The sequence below is a fragment of the Halichoerus grypus genome, chromosome 6 (genome assembly GCF_964656455.1).
Source record: "Halichoerus grypus chromosome 6, mHalGry1.hap1.1, whole genome shotgun sequence".
In the NCBI taxonomy this organism is placed as follows: Eukaryota; Metazoa; Chordata; class Mammalia; order Carnivora; family Phocidae; genus Halichoerus; species Halichoerus grypus.
In genome coordinates this window covers 59,949,718-59,969,897 of record NC_135717.1, presented here as the reverse complement: position 1 = coordinate 59,969,897, position 20,180 = coordinate 59,949,718, and the positions used below count along the sequence as shown (strand labels likewise).

General features: G+C 44.5%; 1 protein-coding gene and 1 long non-coding RNA gene across 4 annotated transcripts in view; one reads left to right on the top strand and one right to left on the bottom strand.

Moving 5' to 3' along the window:
- Positions 1–7,311: 7,311 nt before the first annotated feature.
- LOC144382323 (uncharacterized) lies at positions 7,312–7,948 on the bottom strand. The gene is made up of 2 exons (XR_013449012.1): positions 7,852–7,948; positions 7,312–7,739 (listed from the first exon to the last, which is right to left on the bottom strand). It is a non-coding gene; the product is annotated as an uncharacterized LOC144382323 (long non-coding RNA).
- A 212-nt stretch (positions 7,949–8,160) lies between these two features.
- NEBL (nebulette) overlaps positions 8,161–20,180 on the top strand; it is a 342,127-nt gene continuing 330,107 nt past the window's right edge. Inside the window, exons 1-2 of one of the 3 annotated variants that reach the window (XM_036100136.2) lie at positions 8,161–8,490; positions 9,769–9,863. In XM_036100136.2, the coding sequence (XP_035956029.1) occupies positions 8,422–8,490; positions 9,769–9,863 (164 nt within the window). In that variant the 5' untranslated portion in view covers positions 8,161–8,421. Of the gene's footprint in view, positions 8,491–8,823; positions 9,157–9,768; positions 9,864–20,180 lie in introns of those variants that run through there. The other 2 variants (XM_036100137.2, XM_078075202.1) reach the window with 2 other exon arrangements.

Sequence of the window (20,180 nt, the reverse complement as noted above, 5' to 3'; positions counted from 1 at the left end):
GGCTTCACAAAGATGCCGTCATTTTTGGAGCTGGGTTGTTCAACTTTTCCTGGATTTCTGTATAAAGGGAACATTATTATCAGTCTTTATGTACTGAAGTGGCTCTCTGTTTCTTGTAGCTAGAGGCTAAAGAAATGCTACCTTCATTTTGGATAAGTTTTAGAGTTAATGTCTTTTTCCCCCCAAAATAGTTTTTTTTTTAAAGATTTTATTTATTTATTTTTTAGAGAGCGAGCGAGAGAGAAACAGCATGAGAGGGGAGAGGGTCAGAGGGAGAAGCAGGCTCCCCGCTGAGCCGGGAGCCCGATGTGGGACTCGATCCCAGGACTCTGGGATCATGACCTGAGCTGAAGGCAGACGCTTAACCATCTGGGCCACCCAGGCATCCCCACACAGAATTTTAATCAACCCAATCTAACCCTAGTTTTTTTTTTTTTAAATACCTAAAACAACCCTTTTTTTTTGACTGCTTCTAAACCATGTAATTTAATATTATTTTAAAAAATGATTAAATTTTTATTTGCTTTTGTGTATATTAAGAAGATGATCCTTTAATCTGTCACTGAACATAATTGCAATTCTTGCCAAGCAGGTTAGAAATCTACTCTATTTTTCAAGTTCAGAATTAATGCTAATGAATGAGTCAGAGCTTTGGTGTAAATAGCATAAGAACTTACTACAAGGAATAAAAAACATGTGTCTTTATTTCTATTACTATTGTCCCCATTGGGCAAGAAGTACATTTTCCTTGATCTAGTTCTCAACTGACTGTAAGCCACGTTGAGGTAGTATGTTAGCTCCAGCTGCCGTCACAACACACCATGACTGGGCGGGGTAAACAGCAGAAATTTAGGGTGCCTAGGTGGCTCAGTCGGTTAAGTGTCTGCCTTCAGCTCAGGTCATGATCCCAGGGTCCTGGGATCGAGTCCTGCATTGGGCTCCCTGCTCAGCAAGGGAGCCTGCTTCTCCCTCTGCCTCTCTCTCTCTCTGTCTTTCATGAGTAAATAAAAAAAAAAAACTTAAAAAAAAACAGTAGAAATTTATTTCTCACAGTTCTGGAGTCTGGGAGTTTGACCTCAGGGTGCCAGTATGGTTGGGTTCTGGTGAAGGCAGACTTCCTGGCTTGCAGATGGCTGTCTGCTTGCTGTGTGCACGCATATGGGGGTGGGAGAGAGAGAGAGAGAGAGAGAGAGAGAGGAAGGGAGAAAGGGAGAAAGGGGAGGATGAGAGGAAGGGAGCAAGTAGTTGGTCATTGAGAGGACGTGATTGCCTGTTGACCCATGAGCTAGACTAGGGCCACAGGAGCTCCTTAAACCCTCCCCTGTTCTTCATAAGTACATTTCCCACACCTTTCTTGTACTAGGAGCCACTTTAAGGATGTAGCCTTGAGAGAGTGATATGTCATTCTCGACTGTATACATGGCTGAACCCTGCTGAGGCCCTTCTGTAAACTCTTAAGATTCTGGCAGGAGGATGTGAAGATCTACTCACTTGCAGCTGTCCAAGATAAGCCCCACAGGTAAGTTCCCTTATTAAAATGGTCGTCGACAGTCTGAAGAGGTCTGCCCTTTTCTTCCATCTTTCCTCACCCTCCAGGTACGTGGGCCAGTTTCACACTTCACCCTGGAAACTCCCAAGGTTGTGAGTCAACACAAGCTCTCCGGTGCCTCTTCTAGGGGCACTAATCCCATCAGGAGAGTCTCAATCTCACGACCTCATCTAAACCTAATTATCCTCCAAAGGTCCATCTCCAAATAGCATCACGTTGGCAGTTAGGGCTTCAACATCTGAATTTTGTTCATAGCAGGTTATTAAAGGCAAATTATAATTCTTTTTCCCCATGTGAGTATTTTCGGCAAAGTTTTTTTTTTTTTTTTTTTTTTTTTTTTAAGATTTCTGTCAGGCAGGGTTCTCGCCAAGGCTGCCGGGCACCGAGGCAGGAACTGACCCGATGGGAGCCAGCGGGCGCGGCAGCTGCCATCCATTTTCCTCAGCCCTCCTTCTCCAGGAGCTGGGCCACTGTGCTCTCTGGCTGTCTGTCTGGGATCCCCAAGGCATCGGGCATCCTGTGAGCCCTGTCCTGGTGCCACTCCCCACTGCTGTCCTTGCTACCACAGCCTGCTCCCGCCTCGGCTCACCACCCATGCCCCACAGTATTTTTTGATATTTTCTGAGTTTTATATAATGCAGGTTTTATTTTTATAGCTTGATATTTATCAAGTTTGACAGATGATTCATTCAGAAAGCAGTCTTGAGACACATGAAAAGGGTAATAATAACTATCATATACTTGTCCCCTCCTATCTGATTTGTATTAAAATAGAGCAGGGAGGTCAGGCTTATTTACTTATTTTTCTAGTTGTTCAATGATTAAGCACATATTTTACTAAGTTCTTACTGGATGCCAGACACCGTGTTCGGTGCTTTACATGAATTAATTTTTCTTTGTTAAAGTCATGTAGTGTGGGGTCCCACGATTTCCGATCTACGACATCTCTAAGTCCTGTCTGGGAGAGTGAAGTCCTTCCTCCTTCCGTGTCCTGTCTGCTGATAAGACTTCCTAGAGGGTTGTCCCAGAACGATCCAAGGAGGACATGGTAAGTTGCTAAGCGAAGACAGTGGTGGTGGATATGGAGACAGATTCACAAATTCTTTTGGAGATAAAATTAATGGGATTGCGTAACTGGACAGAGTTGCTTAGGAAGAGAGGAAGGAGTTTGGGTTGATTTCCAGGGTCCTGGCTGCCGAGATGAGGCTGGTACTCATCAAGTAGTTCTATAGAGGAGGAGAGGAAGATTCAGGGAGATTTGGAGAGAAATATGGTGACTTTGTGAACTGCCTGTAATATTTGTATGTACGTATGAAAAATAAAGTGGAGAAGCGAGGCAATTATCTCAAGACTGCAAGTAAAATAAGTTCTTTCATTAGGAGAGAAAGTGAAGGCTTACGCTTTTAAGCACTTTGCTCTGGGATCTCTCCCTTGGAGACAATGCTGATAAGAATCATAGCCAACTTGATCGCCAAGTGCTTCCTTTAGAAGCCCTGGAACTCACTGAGGTCCTAGCGACACAACAGAATTCACACACAGACGGTGTCTTAGTTTCTTCTTGCAGCTGGAACAACACAAACTTATTGTTGCGTTTTTAACAACACCAATTTATCATCTTCCAGTTCTGCAGGTCCAAAGTCCTAAAATCAAGATGTTGGCCGGATTGTGTTCCCTCTGGAGGTTCTGGGCGAGAATTTGTTTCCTTGCATTTTCTGGCTTCTTAGAGACTGCATACATTCTTTGCTTTGTGGCCCCTTCAGCCATTGTCCAGGCCAGCAGGGTAGCGTTGTCAAACCTCTCTATCTGGTCCCTGCTTCGTTGTTACTTTCTGACTCTGACCCTCTGACTCCGACCCTCTGACTCCGACCCTCTGACTCCCTCTTCTGAAGGACCCTTGAGATTGCATTGGCTCACTGGGATAACCTAGGGTCACCTCTATCTCGAGATCCTTACCTTAATCACATCTGCAAAGCCTCTTTTGCCATGGAAGGTGACAGAGTCATGGGTTCTGGGTCTGAACGTGAGGACTTCTTGGAAGACCACGTTTTGCCACCACAAGGGTCTGTCTTGCCCAACATCCTAGGGTGCTTAGTCCCATGAGGACCAAAACAAGGTGCTTCTGCTCCCCCTGCCTTTCTTCCTCTCCTTTGCAAGTCCTTAAGGTGTCGGGTCAAACTTACATTAAGAGCTGATATATCTACAAACATTTTTGGTAAATTGGGGCTTTGGTGGGGTTTGTCTGATACGATGTCTCATCAATTGAGAAAGGTTTCATTATTATTTGAAGTTTGTTGTACTATATTGGGAGGGGGCATTGAAGTGATGTAATACTTTCAGCATGTGTGTAAGAGCAAAATAACTCCTAAAACGGGGGGAAGAAAGGGAAATCACTCTAAACCCTCCCCTTAGGGGGCCTTATATTCTTGGGAGAGGGGTGCCATCTAGTTCCTACTCCTTGTAGAAAGTGTAGTGACCACTTCCTCTACTAACATTTCCTGACTTCCTAGCCGAATTAGAAGTTCCTCCTCTGTTCTTCCATGATGTCTGGGGCAGAGTGTTATTTTTGAGCATTTATCACCTTGTAATTCATTGCTTGTTTATCTGTCCCACTAGATTTTATTATGAGGAGAGATTATGCCTTATTCCCCATTGCATCCCCTTGTGCCTAAGGCCTGCCTACCAATAATTGTGTATTGAATGGATGAATGAAAGGAATTGTTTCTAGAACAGCTTCTGAATCTTGAATTTCCCTTAATGTTTTTATCTTATATTTCTCATTGACTTGCAGGAATACTACAATGGTAAATGAGATAATTTCTATAAAGTGTGTTAAGATCTTTGGAGAAATGTTTCATTAGGCTAAGCCTCAGGCACAGCTATCAAATGAAGCTAAAATTTATTCTTTTTCTTTAGTTTTATTTATCAAAGTTGTTGGCCGGGAAAATTTGCCTCCATGATGAATTTGAGCCAACTGGCAAAAATGTATACAATTTTACATGATGTCTTACAAACAGAAGGCACGTAATAAAGCTTCGTATAATGAGAGAATGAATAGTTAATTAATTAATAAAAAGAGCTATGCCTTTTAGGGAAGTAAACAAACAAAATAAAACAAAACACATACTGAATCTCGTTTGTAAACCCATGAGTTCCTTGTTGTTGACGAATAGAAAGCATTTCTTCAGTTCTCATCCTTGGCTTATGAGTCAGCTTTTGCTGCAGTAACTATCAACCCTCGAAATTTCAATGGCTCAACAATTATTTTTTTACTCTCATGATGTGAGGGTTGTGGGCTTGCTGGGGCTCTGCTGGGCATGGCTGGGTTTACAGAACTCAGCTGGGCTCTGCTGGTTGGATAGGTCTTTTCATTCTTGGACAAAGTCAATGAAGCAGCCACTCCCTGGGATATGCTCTTCTCATGGCTGGGCACCGGAGTTCAAGGGGTGGGAGAACAGAGGTAAACTATGCAGGTACCTTAAAGCTTCTGCTCCATTGGCCAAAGGAAGTCACATGGTCAAGTACAGAGTCCCTGCAGTGGAGAAGTACACTATGCCCACAAGATACGTTGCCAGTTGTGAACGAATAACACAACCTATCACAATCTGTGCCCAAGGTAATGCTTGTCAAAGCCGCTATTTGGCTTTCCGTAGTAGTAACTGCTCATGAAAGCTTTTATTTGAAGTTCAATTTATTTAATTTAAATAGCAAAGGTGATTATCCGGTATTCAATAGGTTCTATATAAATCGGCCCCACAGGTAAAAGTAAATAGATTTGGGGATTTTAGCTAAAGAAAAAATTGAATTTTATAAGTATCTAAATGTTTTCATGAGGGTCATGCTGGTCAGTCCTTCTTTGTATCTGCGGATGTCCAAGCCAGCAGAAAAGGATTTAATTAAAGTAGAGATATTGGAGTATAGTTACCAGAAGGAATGATTTCTTGACCAGTCAAGTGAAAAAGACTTGAAAGGGGCAAAAGGTCTCCCTAGTGGATAATTAAATTATTCATCTGCTTGAAGGAGGAAGGCTGGGCCAGATGACAGGTTTCTGCCAATTCTCTTGTTTGTAGTACTTTGAATTTTGAAATAAAGAAGTCCTTTTAAGACAGATGGTATTAAAATTCCTCTTATATCAGTAAAATGACACTAAGAAACTTAGAAGCTGGTTTAATGCAGAAAATGAAAATAGTAAGAGAAGGAGATGTGAGAGGAAAATACAACTCTAAGCATTCACTTTTGAGAGAATAGAACATCATAGTTAATTCCAATTTTAACACATTCATTTGTTTATTCATACTGTCTTTCAACAAACATTTAATTGGTACCTACTATGTGTCAGGCATTGTGATAGGTGCTGTTTGGCTAAGAAATTATATAATTCATAGTTAAAAGATCTGATAAATCAGCTATAAATGTCATGATCGCCATCAATCTTCCTCAGAACTTTTTGCATACCATTTAGAAAAGAGAATAGGATTTTAATTTTTTATAAATATATATTTTATATAAATATATATTATTTATATTTTATTTCTATGATTTATAGTCATGAAAATCTAAACGCTAAAAATTATTCCTTTCAGATGATCATATATGCCTTTCTTGGCCATTTCTTTTCTTTCTTTTTTTTATGGCCCTTTCTTCTCCCCTCAGCTTTTTTGAGGTATCATTGACAAATAAAATTGTAAGATATTTAAAGTGTACAGTATAATGATTTGATATACATATTCCTTGTGAAAGGGTTTACCCCCATTGAGTTAACACCTACATCTTCTTTCTTTCTTTCTTTCTTTCTTTCTTTCTTTCTTTATTCCACATATAAGTGATACCATGCAGTATTTGTCTTTCACTGTCGGGCTTATTTCACTTAGCATAAAATCCTCCAGGTTTATCCAGGGTCTCAGGCATTTTTAAAGAGCACTGAGGTGTTTTAAAATGACAACTGATCCTCTCCGACAGCAAATTATTGTTTTATTTGCCTTTGAGGGGGATTTGTGAGCACGGCAATGAGGGGTTCAAAGGCTCTTGTATTGGTGAATCTCTTTCAAGAAATTATTTCTTTTGAAAAGTCAAACAGCACAAAATCATTAGGAATGAGATTTCATCAGCGCGACTGCCAAAGAGGCTCAGAAATCAATAGTTTTCTTTTTTTTCCATGAAAGGCTGCAGCTATGACTTTAAAAAAAATGACAGAAATATTTGTCACAGTAGTTGCTATGTGGCATTACTGAGTCTTAATCTGTGTGCTAGCAACGGAATGTGTTTGCTTATTTGTTATACCCAATCTATGATAATCCTAGTTGACACTTATGTAGTATTTACCAAGAGGCAGGCGGATTGAAGCACTTCAGAACTGCTGACTCATTTAATCCTCACAGTAAGAGAGTAGGAGCTGTTTCTGTAGCGCTATGTTATCCCCATTTTGTAGATTAGAAAACTGAGGCATAGAGACGCTAAGTGGTTGCATAAAGTCACAGGACTAGTAAATGGCAGGCTTGGGCTTTGAACTCAGGCGTTGTAGCTCCATTTCGAGTCCAATAACCTGAGATCTTATTAAAACTTAAAACTGATTCCTATTCTGTTTGGTTTCATCCTACCCTCAGCCTTGAGCTTGATTTTCTGGACCTACTGGTTAGGACCATGAGTTTGTAATTGCTTCCCTTCCTGCAAGTGAAGAACTTTTCGTAGATTCTGTGGTGTTTAACTGCAAAAATATACATTGCACACACACACACACACACACACACACACACGCACAGCAGAACGAGTGATGACCGTTTATTAATCCAGAAAGGCTTGATAGGGGCCTAAAATGACCACTCGTTCCCCAAGTACAGATACAAAAAGTGCAGGGGTTGGGAGCCAGTGAGAGAAGCGGCTTCCCCCTCTAAGGTCTGACGACCTCACACAGGAGCGCGCGGCCCGCTTTTCTCCGAAGACGCCCCTGCGAGCGGGCGCGACACCACGCGCGGCGCCGCGGGGACGTGAGTCCCCTGGGTCCCTGCGGGTCTCGCGGCTCCAGGGCCCGAGCACGCCGGTGCGCGCGGCCGGGACAGCCTCGGCCCGGGGACCCGGCTCTGCGTGGGGCGTTGGTGCGCCGCCGCCCGCCGTGCCGGGGCTGGAGGAGCAGGGCGCGCTCAAGCCCACGTCCTCTGGGTACCAGGAACACCGGTCTGCGAGTGGGGGGATCCCGCTGGGGCAGAAGACAGAAGAGGAAGGGCAGGGAGTGCGCTGGTCTGAGCGCCGCCCCCCCTTCCCCCCAGTTTCTCCCACCGCCAGCGCTTCCCTCCCCCGCCGCCGCCCACCTGGCCGCCCCCGGCTGCGGCTGCGGTACCAGGCTCGCTCCCAGGCCTCACAGTCGCAGCCCACGGCTGTCTGCGGAGCTCTCCCGGTCTTGCCCCCCCCTTCACCCGCTGCGCCCTCCCTCCCCGGTGCCCGACGTGCTCGTTCCCTGCCACTTGGGTCCGGGCGCGCCGGTGGGTTTGGCCTGCGCGGCGGCGGCGGCAGCGAGGCGGGGGAGCGAGTGAGCGCGAGGGGCGGGAGCCAGTGTCTGTGTGAGTCACCCGTACCTGGAGTGCGAGCGACGCAGAGCGAGCGGCGCGGAGCCCGAGCCGGAGCCGAGCCGGGGCCAGCGAGCGCGGCCGCCCGCCAGCGCCAGGCCCCGCCGCACACCCACCCGCGCCCCCGCAGCCCTTCCCGCGCATCGCGCGGCCGGCTAGCCAGGGGTCCGGCGCCGACTCCCGACCCCGGCGCCCGGCCGCCCGCAGCCCTCCCGCCTGCCCGGAGGCGGTGCGGGGCTCGCCGGGGGATGTCACAGCGGCTCCTCGGAGCCCCCAGCCGCTGCCGCACAGCCGCCGCCCCTGGGAACCGCGACAATGAACCCCCAATGCGCCCGCTGCGGGAAAGTCGTGTATCCCACGGAGAAAGTCAACTGCCTGGATAAGGTGAGCGAGGGGGCGCCGGGCCAGCCGGGACCTGCCGGGCGCCGGGCTGCACCTGCTCCGAGAAGTTTTGGCATCTGGGATGCAAGGAGAGGAATGGGTCTCTGTGTTGGTGTGTGTCTTGGCACAGGGTGAGGGCGCGCAAAGGAAAACGCCCGCAGGAGTATCAAGAGAGCACGCTTGGCGTTGGTGATGTTGGAACCGGCAAGGGTTTCGTCGGGGTGCGGAGGGCGAGGGTGCGGGGCTGCGCCGGCCTGGAGCTGCTGCGGAGGGCGCGCGGCGAAGCGCGGCCCGGGGTCGAAGAGCCCAGGCTGGACCCCTTCCCACCTGCACTCCTGCCCCTCACCGCCCCGCATCCCCGCCCCAAGGATCCGCCCGCACCCCACCTCACCGCCGCCCCAGCGCCTCCCGTGACGGCGGCGAGGTGGAGAGGCAAAGAATAATTAATATGTCGTGGGGCGGCCGCTGCGGCAGTGCTAAGAATAATCCCCGCCGGAGAGCCTGGCTCGGCGCGGCGGGCAGGATCCGCGGGGGTTCATTCACCCGGTTGAGGAATTCCAGAGGAAGTGGCTTCGGGCCGGCCCCTGCAGCCCTGCTCCCTGCCCTTCCCGGGCGCGGATGGAGTGGACCAGCCTGCGAGAACGACCCCGGCGCTCTCCCGAGTGACTGGTAATTGAAACCAGCCGGAGGCGGTCCCTGTGAAATGTGCGTGTGGTGATAGAAACGCCTCACGAGAGCGCACCGTCACCCCGCCAGGCACCCGGGGTTGAGTCCACCGTCCCCACAATTTAGTAGAAGCTGGACCGGGGGGGGGGGGCAGGGGCACTTACACCGCCCCCCTCCTGCTCCTTCGGCTTGCCCGACTTCCGGTGGACCCATGTTTGTGGAGATGCTGCGAACACCGTGTTTAGGCACTTTGAACCGGATTCATCTTCCTTTGGAAGCCACTACACAGGTCCCATTCCTCCATTAGCCAGTTCAGGATTCCGTTCTGGCTGCTCGTAGAAGTGCGGTGTGGATAGCGCTTTGGCAGTTCTTCCGTCAGAGTCTGTACTTGTGGTGGGGATTCATTTAAAACTCAATTTTAATAGCCGCCTGCCTTATTTACTTAAGTGGAAGTAGGCAAACACATCTACTGTTACCTACAATCATTTTGTTGTAGTATTTTCAAATAAGGGTGGGGACGGCCTTGCGCTAAAAATATCCCCTCTCTGTACCCATCCTGGAGAGCGCTGGCATTGTACTAAACTTTTAAATATTTATTATTATTATTTTTTTCAGTATTGGCATAAAGGATGTTTCCATTGTGAGGTCTGTAAGATGGCTCTCAACATGAACAACTACAAAGGCTATGAAAAGAAGCCCTATTGTAATGCGTAAGTATTGTCAACATAGCATGCCCGGTGTGGCTCGGCATCAGAACATGAAAGCAAGTGGATCTGCCTGTTCTGGAGAACTGACTCACTGTGTCACGCAGGTGGGGCGGTGGCCAGTGACTTGTTTCTGCCACAGACTCTGGGGCCAGGTACTTTGTTGGAGGACTCATGCATGGCATGTGCGTCTTTCTTAATGGGGAGGGTAATTTGTGTGTGTCTTCAACCAGGTCCGTTTTGAGGTTCACAGTGTTGCAGAGTTGGGAACATTTGTTAGAAGCTGCAGAACTACACCCTGAGAACGTGTGGGCTCTGAAGTGCATGTCAGCTTTCCATTTTAATCATATGATGTTGCCATATTGCAATTTTACATCTGAACCTAGTTGCTAGGGAAAGGAGTCTCTCGCTTCATCTCAGCCAAGACCACTCCAGAGATCCTAGAGCTTACACGGGGAACTAAAGAATGGAGACATAGGTATTTCTGGCTGGTTAGTAGTAGGTCTGTTGGTGGGGATTAAAGAAGGTAACCTTTTTTTGGCAGGCTTTTCTGTAGGCGTGCTTTTAGCCTATACTACTAGCAATTAGCTAGCATTTATACAGTGCTTACCATGTGCTAGGCCCTATTCTCAGCACTGTATGCATACTGACTCATTTCATCTTTACAGACTTAGGAAGGGGCTCAGATCACCCCTCTAATCTAGAGATGGGTAAACATTGGCCATTGGTTCCAAATGTCTCCTTTGCTGCCCTGGGGCATATGGCTCTCCACTTCTTGAACATCCTCCCACCCCAGAGTGTTTTCAGCTGTGGGCTCTTGGCCTTGATTGTTGAGCTGCCTTCTTCCCCGTTCCCCTGTGGGGGCCTCTCCAGCCTGGAGGTGGCAGAGGATCCCCAGCCTTTTGGCTGGAATATTGCCAGAGATTCATTCTCTCTAGAGTTTTTGAAGTAGGTTCGTTCAGGTCTTCTGTAGATGGAGGGCCCATGGTTAATTGACACTTCACTCATGGGACTGTGTTTTCATACATAGTAAGTTTTTGGTAAACAAATGTAGTGTGCTCATACCTCTCTGGTGAAGAACTTTTTTTTTTTTTTTTTTTTTAAATCTCTTTGTGTTTCTGTTGGTTCTAGCTTAGTGCTTATGGATAGACTAGAAACTTTTCAAGAAATCAGAAAATGGGGGCACTGAACAGAGTTCAGGACTTTTTTGGATAAGTGAAGTTCACAGATATTGCCCAAACTCATCGATGTTTTCAACCCTCCTATACCATGCCTTTCGTCAGGATAACATGAAGCAAAAATGAGATTTCAGTGTCATGGTCTCCTGCTTCTCTTAAAGAGAAGTATGAGGGACTGGTTAAACATCAAAGGCAGTCAGCAGTACCTAGATGGGAAAGGGTCTCCTACAACCCATAAACGAGATAATTGTTCTTTAGTTTAAAGGAAAGTGAGCCATTTTCCCGTAACTACTCCAGCCCGTGGCCTGATTCGATCAGGCTTTATGGGCCACACAGCCTGGAGTTTAACCTGGTGATAACAACGCCTTTGGGTGGCCCTGGTAGGCCTGGAGGAATTGGGAGGAGAAGAGGAAAGACAGGAGAGAAAGAAATTGAGGAGAGAACAATTACATTTAATATGATATGATGGAACATATATATATATTTAGTTATGTGTGTGTGTATACATATACATGTACACACACACATATACGCACCTATAGATAGATAAAGAATTGAATTAGGGAGAAAAGAAATGATAAAAATAAAAGGCCAGAAAAAAAGAGATACAACTGAAGGAGAGTGTGTTTGGTTGCTTTGGGCCACTTGACAATTCAGTGTTTACTGCTTAGTTTCAGTTCAGTCCAATTAAAAGAGAATATCAGATTCTGCAGCAAGTCATCAATGGCTGGTTTGCACTCTGACTTAATAGTGGACTAGTGCCCAGAACAGTTGAGATTGGGACCCCAAAACAAAAAACCTCTAACTGTAGGTGGGAAACATCCTGCTGTGTTGTTTCATAGACTGAGTCTCATTTTAAATACTTTGGGTATGTCTAAATCAAATGCTTACAGATTTTTCTCTCTAAACTTTCTTATATAATGCATGTACCTTGGTATTAGGTTTAAGGGGAATTTTGGGGATAGCATCTCAGATTTCTTGCTTAGTATGAAACCCGGTGTTTCACCTTGTTGAGCAGAGTAACAGGGGAAGACAGAAATCTAGCTTTAGTGGGTGAATGATTCGAATTGATGGTGTCAGTTTGTTTAATTTAGCTTTAAGTTCGTGTCACAGCTTGATATGCTGTCTCCAGAAACAGAGCCTGGCAAAGTTGCAGGTTCTGTCTGCTGTGAAGGTTCCAGGCTGGAAGGCCCCTGTTCTCAACCCTTATTTTTCCAAGGGCATAGGTTGCCATATAAACTCACTGGGCAGCCGTGGATTACCCTCTGGGGATTCTGATGCCTCCTCTCTAATTCAGGTGCTGTTCCCTGTGGTCTTGGCCAGAAGGGTTGCCATAATTTCTCTGGGTCATTGGTGGAAAATCGATTCTCTGAAGCACACTGTTACTAGAAAATGAAACATTCTATGTCCATGCAGTATTTTATCTGTACCCAGTTTGGCTCAAGAGTCAATATATGTCCATGTTTAGATGAAAATGACTATTCTTACCCCCTCAACTTGTTATCGTGAAAAAGTGGTTGAAAAAATAATACAATGAACATCTGTATATCTTCCACTGAAATTCCACCATCATTAACATTTTGCCACATTTGCTTCATATTTCTATTTAGGTATATTTATGAACATATTTATTATTGTCAGACCATTTGTCAGTTTCACGCATCAAGTTGGTTTCATATGTTGATATTTCCTCCCTGAAAACTACATCATCCACATACTAAGAATAAGGATATTTTCTTAAAGAGTCATAAAGCCATTGTCACACCTAGGAAAATTAACCAAAATTTCATAATATCTAAAATCCTATTTTCACATTTCCCCCATTGTCCTAAGAATGTCTTTTATAGCTGCTTTTTTTCTTTTTAAACCAGATCCAATTAAGGTTCAAACTTTACTTTTAGTTGTTGTGAAAAAAGACAGCTTTTTTTAGTTATTGGAGATTCAGAATTCTTTAATTTCATTTCTGTTGATTTACATAATCTGTCAGAGTTTTCATGAAGAGAACTTACGTAGCATTTCTTGTGAAAAAGACCTTTAAAATAAATATCAAGAATATGCTTAATAGTTTGAAAGCATAAACAGACATTTAAGTTTATTTTAAGAAAACATAAAAGCTTTTTATTTTAATTGATACCTGGGGGCATTTTTTTTAATGGGATGAAGTAGTGAGTATTTTCTTTGCTTTAAATACGTTGCTTATTTATATTCTCATGTGTTTAGAGAAGAAACAAGTTTTCTGTTTGATTTCATGCAAAGGAAAACACGTATAAAATATAATTTACATAATATTTAAAATTCGATCTTTTGATAGAATGATCAAAGTGTATTACACACTAGATGTAAGACGGGCATAATACACATTAAGCTCCTAATGCAGTAGTGCACACTATTAAAATATTTAAAAACAAACTGGTCTACTTGAATACATGCCATGTTTTCATAGCCTTTATGTTTCATAAGTATGTTTCAGGCAGTGGATTCTTTAGCACATTCAGGATTTTTTTTCATCATGTAACTTGCAAAGAAAAGAGGACGAGGCAATATTTTTATTGCTAAGAGATGTTGAGAAAATAACAGTACATGATTAGACAAAAAACACACCTCATATTTGTATGTGAATATATATGCCAAGTTAAACTACCCAACAAACCACCCAAAGAATATAAGCCCCAAGGCCATTTGACAAATAAATTATTTAACTTATCATGTGTGAAAGTCAAAATTGCACTTATTATATGTTTGTAAAAAATACATAATTTCTTCAGATTTTCTGAGAAATATTATGGCTTAGAAATAGCAATGTCAATGACTGGCCAGTTAATATACTGGCACCAAAAGTCTAGTTATTTTAGGTCGGGGAGGCCCCAGTTAATGATGCAATAGTTTTAAGCAGGACCTTGTAAATAATTTCCCCAAGTCATTACTTTTGCGGAAATTCTTGGGGCGCTGAGAATTTGTCCTGATCTGCCCACATTTGATATACCTTGTATCTGTGTCAAATGTATCTTTAAATATGGGGCTGAAAGAACACAAATACCTGTGCTCAATGTGTTTAACTGTCTTTCCAAATAAGATTCCCTCTCAGCAAATAGTTTCACTTAACATCATTTTGGGAGATGTTTAAAAACAAAACAGTAGGAGCTGTGCGTCGTGTTTACTTTTGCTCTGCCTGTGTTAGCATTCATCTTGTGAATATTTATTGCCCATCTACAGCCTGGGAGATGCTGAGCTAGGTACTGCTCATTCTGAGCCGCCCAGAACGGTCAGTGCCGGTCAGCCAGCCTGTCTTGAGGCTGATTATCTGGGCCAATGCTCCACTAGCTCTCACGTACCGTTTCTCTGCTGGTCAGTCCTCGTTAGTGCCTTTACTAAGGGGTGCTCTGAGGACACGGAAGGAAATTGAATTTAAAGCCGGGAGTTTTTCCACCAATGTATTTCCCTTATCTCTGTTTAGACCTCTCAAACCCAGTTCTATAACCCTCCAAGGGCTTGAGTTATCTCAAGGGGACTTAGGAAATTCTTGCTATTAAGTTAGCTTTAATTACTTAAGAACTTTTCACGGAAGGCACTGTTGTGTAATTGGAGTTTCGAAGCAAGACAGAACTGGATTTGAATCCTGGCTCCATCATGTTCTGCTGAGCAAGTCCCTTGATCTCTAAGCTTCAGTTTCTTATCTGGACAATGGGAATGGTAACGCTCACCCTTACAGGGCTGCATGGGACTAAGGAGACAGTGCACGTCAAGGTTCCGGCAGTTTCTGGCATATAGCAGACCTCCAGTAAACAATAGTGCTTTTATTTCCTCAGTGGGACTTTTCTGAGGGATGAAGGAGGAAAAAGAGGGTAGAGGGAGAAGAGGAAGTACTTCAAAGAAATAATAGTTATTCCTATTAAAATGTTTCTACCAATGTTTTTCACACTGTGGGTTGCCACCCATTAGAGGGTTGTATCCAGAACTGAAAGAAAGACAGAGAGAGAGAGAGAGAGAGAGAGAAAAAAAGAGGGACTATCAGAGAGCATCTGAGTAGTGAAATGAGTATTGTTTGGGCAAACATTTTTTTTCCAGTTGTGTGTGTACAGCGTGTACTGGATCATGACGTAAAAAATATTTTTACCGGAAGCGGTGGTCAAAAAAGTTTGAGACACGCTAGTTTAGTTTCATATTCTTAATGTCCCACATGTCAGAGAGAACTGAAAGTCGCCGGTGAGGACCACGCTGTGTGCACTGAGTTCATGAATTCAGATAACCATTGCTTTCCCACTCTCGGGGCCAACCACCTCCTATCCCATACCCAACAGCCTTCAGGAATCTGTTCAGCCGTCAGAACCATCACCATCCCATGAAGGCACCGTGTGCTTATTTCTCTGCCTGTACCCTCTTCTAGCTTGGGGTGGCTCTGAGGACATCTGTCTTGCTCAATCTGCATCCCCAGAGCCTGGCACTTAGCACTCAATAAAGATTAGCTGCATCAGTGAGTGTGAAGGTCGTGCTGCATCCGTGTCATTCTGCCTTCCCCCCTCAGATCGGGACGCCACCCAGCCTACTTTCTCTCGGGCAGGCAGACAGAGGTTGGGCAATGTGAGAAGCTGGCTTGAGGGTAGGCTTTGAGGAACCTGAATGGTGGCGTGGTGGTCAGGTTTCACAGAGTCTGAATACCAAGGGCTGCAGTCTCCCCACTGAGGCTCGCCATTGCCAAGACATAATGAACATGGTAGGATTTCCCTTCACTGCTTACAGGCTCGGTTTCAAAACTTGGTATTGTTCTAGAAGATTCCTTACTGATGTTCATTTATTTTCTTCTGGGTTTAATTATAATCTGTGAAATAAGATAATAATTTCTACCTAACAAGAACTCTATAGAAATTAAATGGGGGAAATATTTGTCAGCCTTAACACATCAGATGACACCTATTAGGTACAAAAATGTTAGTCCCCTCCTTGAATTATAATAAATAGAAAATTGTCTCATATTTCCCCCTTAAAGAGAGAGAGAAGTGTCACATTGTTAAAAGTAACAGTTTCTATGGAAGGATATTGTGGTTTGTGGGAGTTCTAGTTAGCATCAATTATAATATGCCTCACTTTTTAGTTACATACTACATAGAAAAAAATTCAACCTCTCGCTCCTTGACATAGACTTGATGTGGGAGGATGATAGGGGTTTTTTGTTTTTTGTTGTATTTTTGTTAAAATTGGATGATTGAAAGTAAGGGATGGAGATGTTTTATTTGAACCAACAAAAAGGTTACAGTGTTTATTCAAACTAATCGGATTCTCAGTTACCTTACTGAACAATTGATGGTATCTCATGAATTTTAGTATCTTTTGAAATCATTCTAGAAGACCATATCTCACATTAAGTACTGAGTTGTGTCACATTTAAAAGTATTTGAGAAAGGGACGCCTGGGTGGTGCAGTCGGTTAAGCGTCCACCTCTTGGTTTCGGCTCAGGTCATGATCTCAGGGTTGTGAGATTGAGCCCCGGGTTGGGCTCCGAGAGAGTCTGCTTAAGATTCTCTCTCCCTCTCCCTCTGCACCCCCCCTCACCCACTCTCTCTCTCTGAAATAAATAAATCTTTAAAAAAGAGTATTTGTGAAAGGTGCCTTCAATGTGTAGTCTCTTTCTGATGATGTATTTATTATGGAATGATGTCAGATAAGAAAAGATTTGGAGATTTGGAAGCACAGCAAATAGCTCCTAAATCACGGTGAAATGCAAGGTTAATGCAAGATATAGTTGTGTGTGCTTAAACGGATATTGATTATGTGTCAGGGGCCTGTGTAAGGGTGCATTTCGGTATGTCTTCTTTAAACGTTTGCAGAGGAGTGCTTTACAAAGGAAGAGTGGTTCCTGGGGATGTGAGGAGTGAGAGAGAAGCAGATGTACCCCCAGAAGACACCCTCCTTCTCCAGAGCCCGAGGCCCCTTCACGCTCCCCCTCGAGAGGAACGGAAAGCTGAATTTCTTTTCCTTTCTGTTTCTGTTCTCCTGTAGTTAGTGTTACTAGGAAGTCCCAGGCTTTTAGCAGTGTGAGAAGTGGGATCTAGAGTAATATTTATGAGCTGAGTGTCCAGAACATTTCACAGGCTTAGTAAAAGCATTAATATTGATTCTGAAGTTCTGTTAGTGAATAAAACATTCTGCAGCTTTTCTTGTCGAACCGAGATATGGGGGCACGGGCAGAACCAGAAAACAGGAAGTTGTGAGAAGGACCAGGTTTGAATGGCAAGGACTGTTTATTCCAGTACTGGAAACCCATTATTAATTTTATCTATAGTCATCTGTGCATTTTTCTTTGTGGCGTCCTTGAGGGAGTTACTTTGTGTTCAACTTCTGCTTACTTTTCCACACTCTGTTGACTCATTCCCGTTGAATCCTAGGAGGAGCTAGAAGAAAACTGGCTCGATGTGTGTATTTTTGAATAGCATCAGATCGATAGGTAGACTGGTGGTCTGCTATACTTCTGCTTCAGCTCAGCAGTCTAAAAAGCCATTTAGACAAAAATCTTTGATTTGATTCCCCTGATGCTCATTATCCATCAAAGGCAGGTGCAAGTCAACTGCAGAGACCTTGGGGAGAGCTGAGGGCCAGAGATCTGGGATGTGGACTTAGATGGTTGCCCACCAGTATTGAATTTGGGCTTTCAATGTGACTTCATTACCCATTAATTGATCAAGAACGTGAACTTGACCAACTCAGGCAATGTCCAACTACACTCAAGAACAGTGTAGTAAGCTCACACATCAGTATACAAAGACATGTCGGATGCACAGACTTATTTTTGATAGTATGTTCGGATGTCTGTATCATCCTCTCCTGGCTACTCTTGCAACCATCCACCTATTCGCTGGAGCCTTAAGCATCTCTGTCGTCTTCCACACCTCCCTCCCCCTCATCCCATCCCTGTATTCATTCCCTCTGTTCTTGCCCGTGCTTGGGCTCTCTTATCATATTTGGCCAGTGATCTGACCACTGTCACCTAACTGGTCTCCCTGTTCCAGTCTTTCTCTTTTTGAAGGCTTTTCCTGCCACCATACTTAACTTTTGAAACCATGGCTCTGGTGACTTTACTTCCTTACACAGATACCTCTGATGGTTCCCCACTGCCTACAGAAGACAAGATTGGGGGCTTTTCACCACCTACCTTCCCCTGCCCTCCTCCTCTCCAGTCACACTGGGCTGCTTGCCTGATGCCTTCATCAAGTGTCTTCAGCGAAGTCTCAGTGTCCTCATCTGTAAAATGGGTATAGTAATAGACTAGGATTAAGACGTCATTGGAATATCAAAATAATAAGTTGAGCACAGTTTCAGGCACACAGTAAGGAGTTAATAAAAGATATGATTTTCATTGTTAAGAAACTTGACACATGATCTGACCCTTTACTCACGCTGTTTTTATGCCTTCCTGCCCTCCCCTCTTTTAAAGTTACTTTCATCTTTAAGGTACACAGCCTTGACGGCCTTTGTGAAGCCATTGTGAATCTCTCAATCACTGGACTCTCTTTGTGTGTTCATTGTAATTAAAAAAAAAGATTTTATTTATTTATTTGTTATTTGGGGGGAGGGGCTGAGGGGGAAGGAGAGGGAGAGTGAGAGAATCTCAAGCCAACTTTTCGCTGAGTGCGGAGCCCCACAAGGGGCTTGATCTCACAACCCTGAGATCATGACCTGATCCGAAATCAAGAGTCAGACCCTCAACCGAATGAGGTATCCATGTGCCCCTCATTGTAGTTTTTATACCTCAATTATATCACTTATCAAAAGGCCTGCCTTGTACTAAAGTTGTATCTGTCTCCCCATTGGAGGCCGTTTCCTGCTGAGAGTGGACCACGGAAGTTCACAGCTTGGGTTGGAGGTGGATTGGGGGTTGGGGAGGTCACGTCAGCTGCAAGAGCTTGACTTCTTAAAGGTATTATTTCTGGCATGTGTTTAAGGAATTGAGAATGGGTGTTGCAATGCTGCAGTGTAGTTCTGCCAGTAACCACCCAGAATTAGTGTCAGCTCCACGAGTTAAGGGTGTGGTCCCCAACAAGACAGATAGCAGCTGCAAGCTCAGAAGTCCCCAGGCCACCCATGCTTCTGGCCAACTGGCTACAAATTTGGGGGCTCCTACAGTTAGCTAGAATGACTCAAAGAACTCAGAAAAGTGCTGTACTTAAGATTATTGTGTTATCATAAAGGATACAAATCTGGACCAGCCAAATGAGCATACACATTGGGCGAGGTGAGGGAGGGTCCTGGACATGGAGTTTTCTTGCCTTTGCCCTGTGGAATCAGGATGTGTCTCCTGGTGGACACATTGATGTGTTCACCATTTAAGAATCTCCACTGAGCTTTGGTGTCCAGCGTTTTTATTGAGGTTTCATTACACAGACCTGATGATTTACTGGCCATGTGTGATTATTCAATCTCTAGCCCCCCTCCCCTCCCTGGAGGAGGTCCATTGATATTGCCCGACTCAAAGCCCCAGCCCTCTAATCACATGATTTCTGAAGTGGCCAGTCCCATCCTAAGCCAACTTCTTAGCCTAACTCACTAATGGATCAGGGGACTAATGAATAACAAAGATATTTCCAGTCACTTGGGAAATTCCAACTATTTAGAGTATGTCCCAGGAAGTGGGGCGGGGGGGGGGGTGGGGGACAAATGCTGGTCAAATTCTTTATTATACAACAACAGGTGTGCTTCTCAGTGTCCTGATCAGATATGCTGTTTGAACTGCTGACACAGTGTTGCTCTCTTACATCATGAACCTTCCTGTCCCATTATGACAAGAATGATGATCTAAAACCCACCATATCTATTTAGTCAATCAATAGAAGTTGGGTAAGATTTGTTAACTGTTTGCTGACTGCATAAAGGAGGCCGGTAGGAAGGACTCCTGATATAGCTCTCTAGATTTGGTTTTCATCAATAAGCAAGGCTTCCCAATAACAAGATTACATTTTGGAGAGCAGGAATTGTCCCAATTGCCTTAGTATACTTCAGCACCGACTGTGTGCTCAGTAAATGTCCTTCGGTAGAGCACGTTGCCCAGCTAGCTTTGTTGGGAAGGCGGTGAGCCCCTCTGGCTGGCTGAGCAATACAGCTCAACCACAGGCATCCCTCGCTGACAGACCTGACTCAACGAGAGGGGATAGACTTC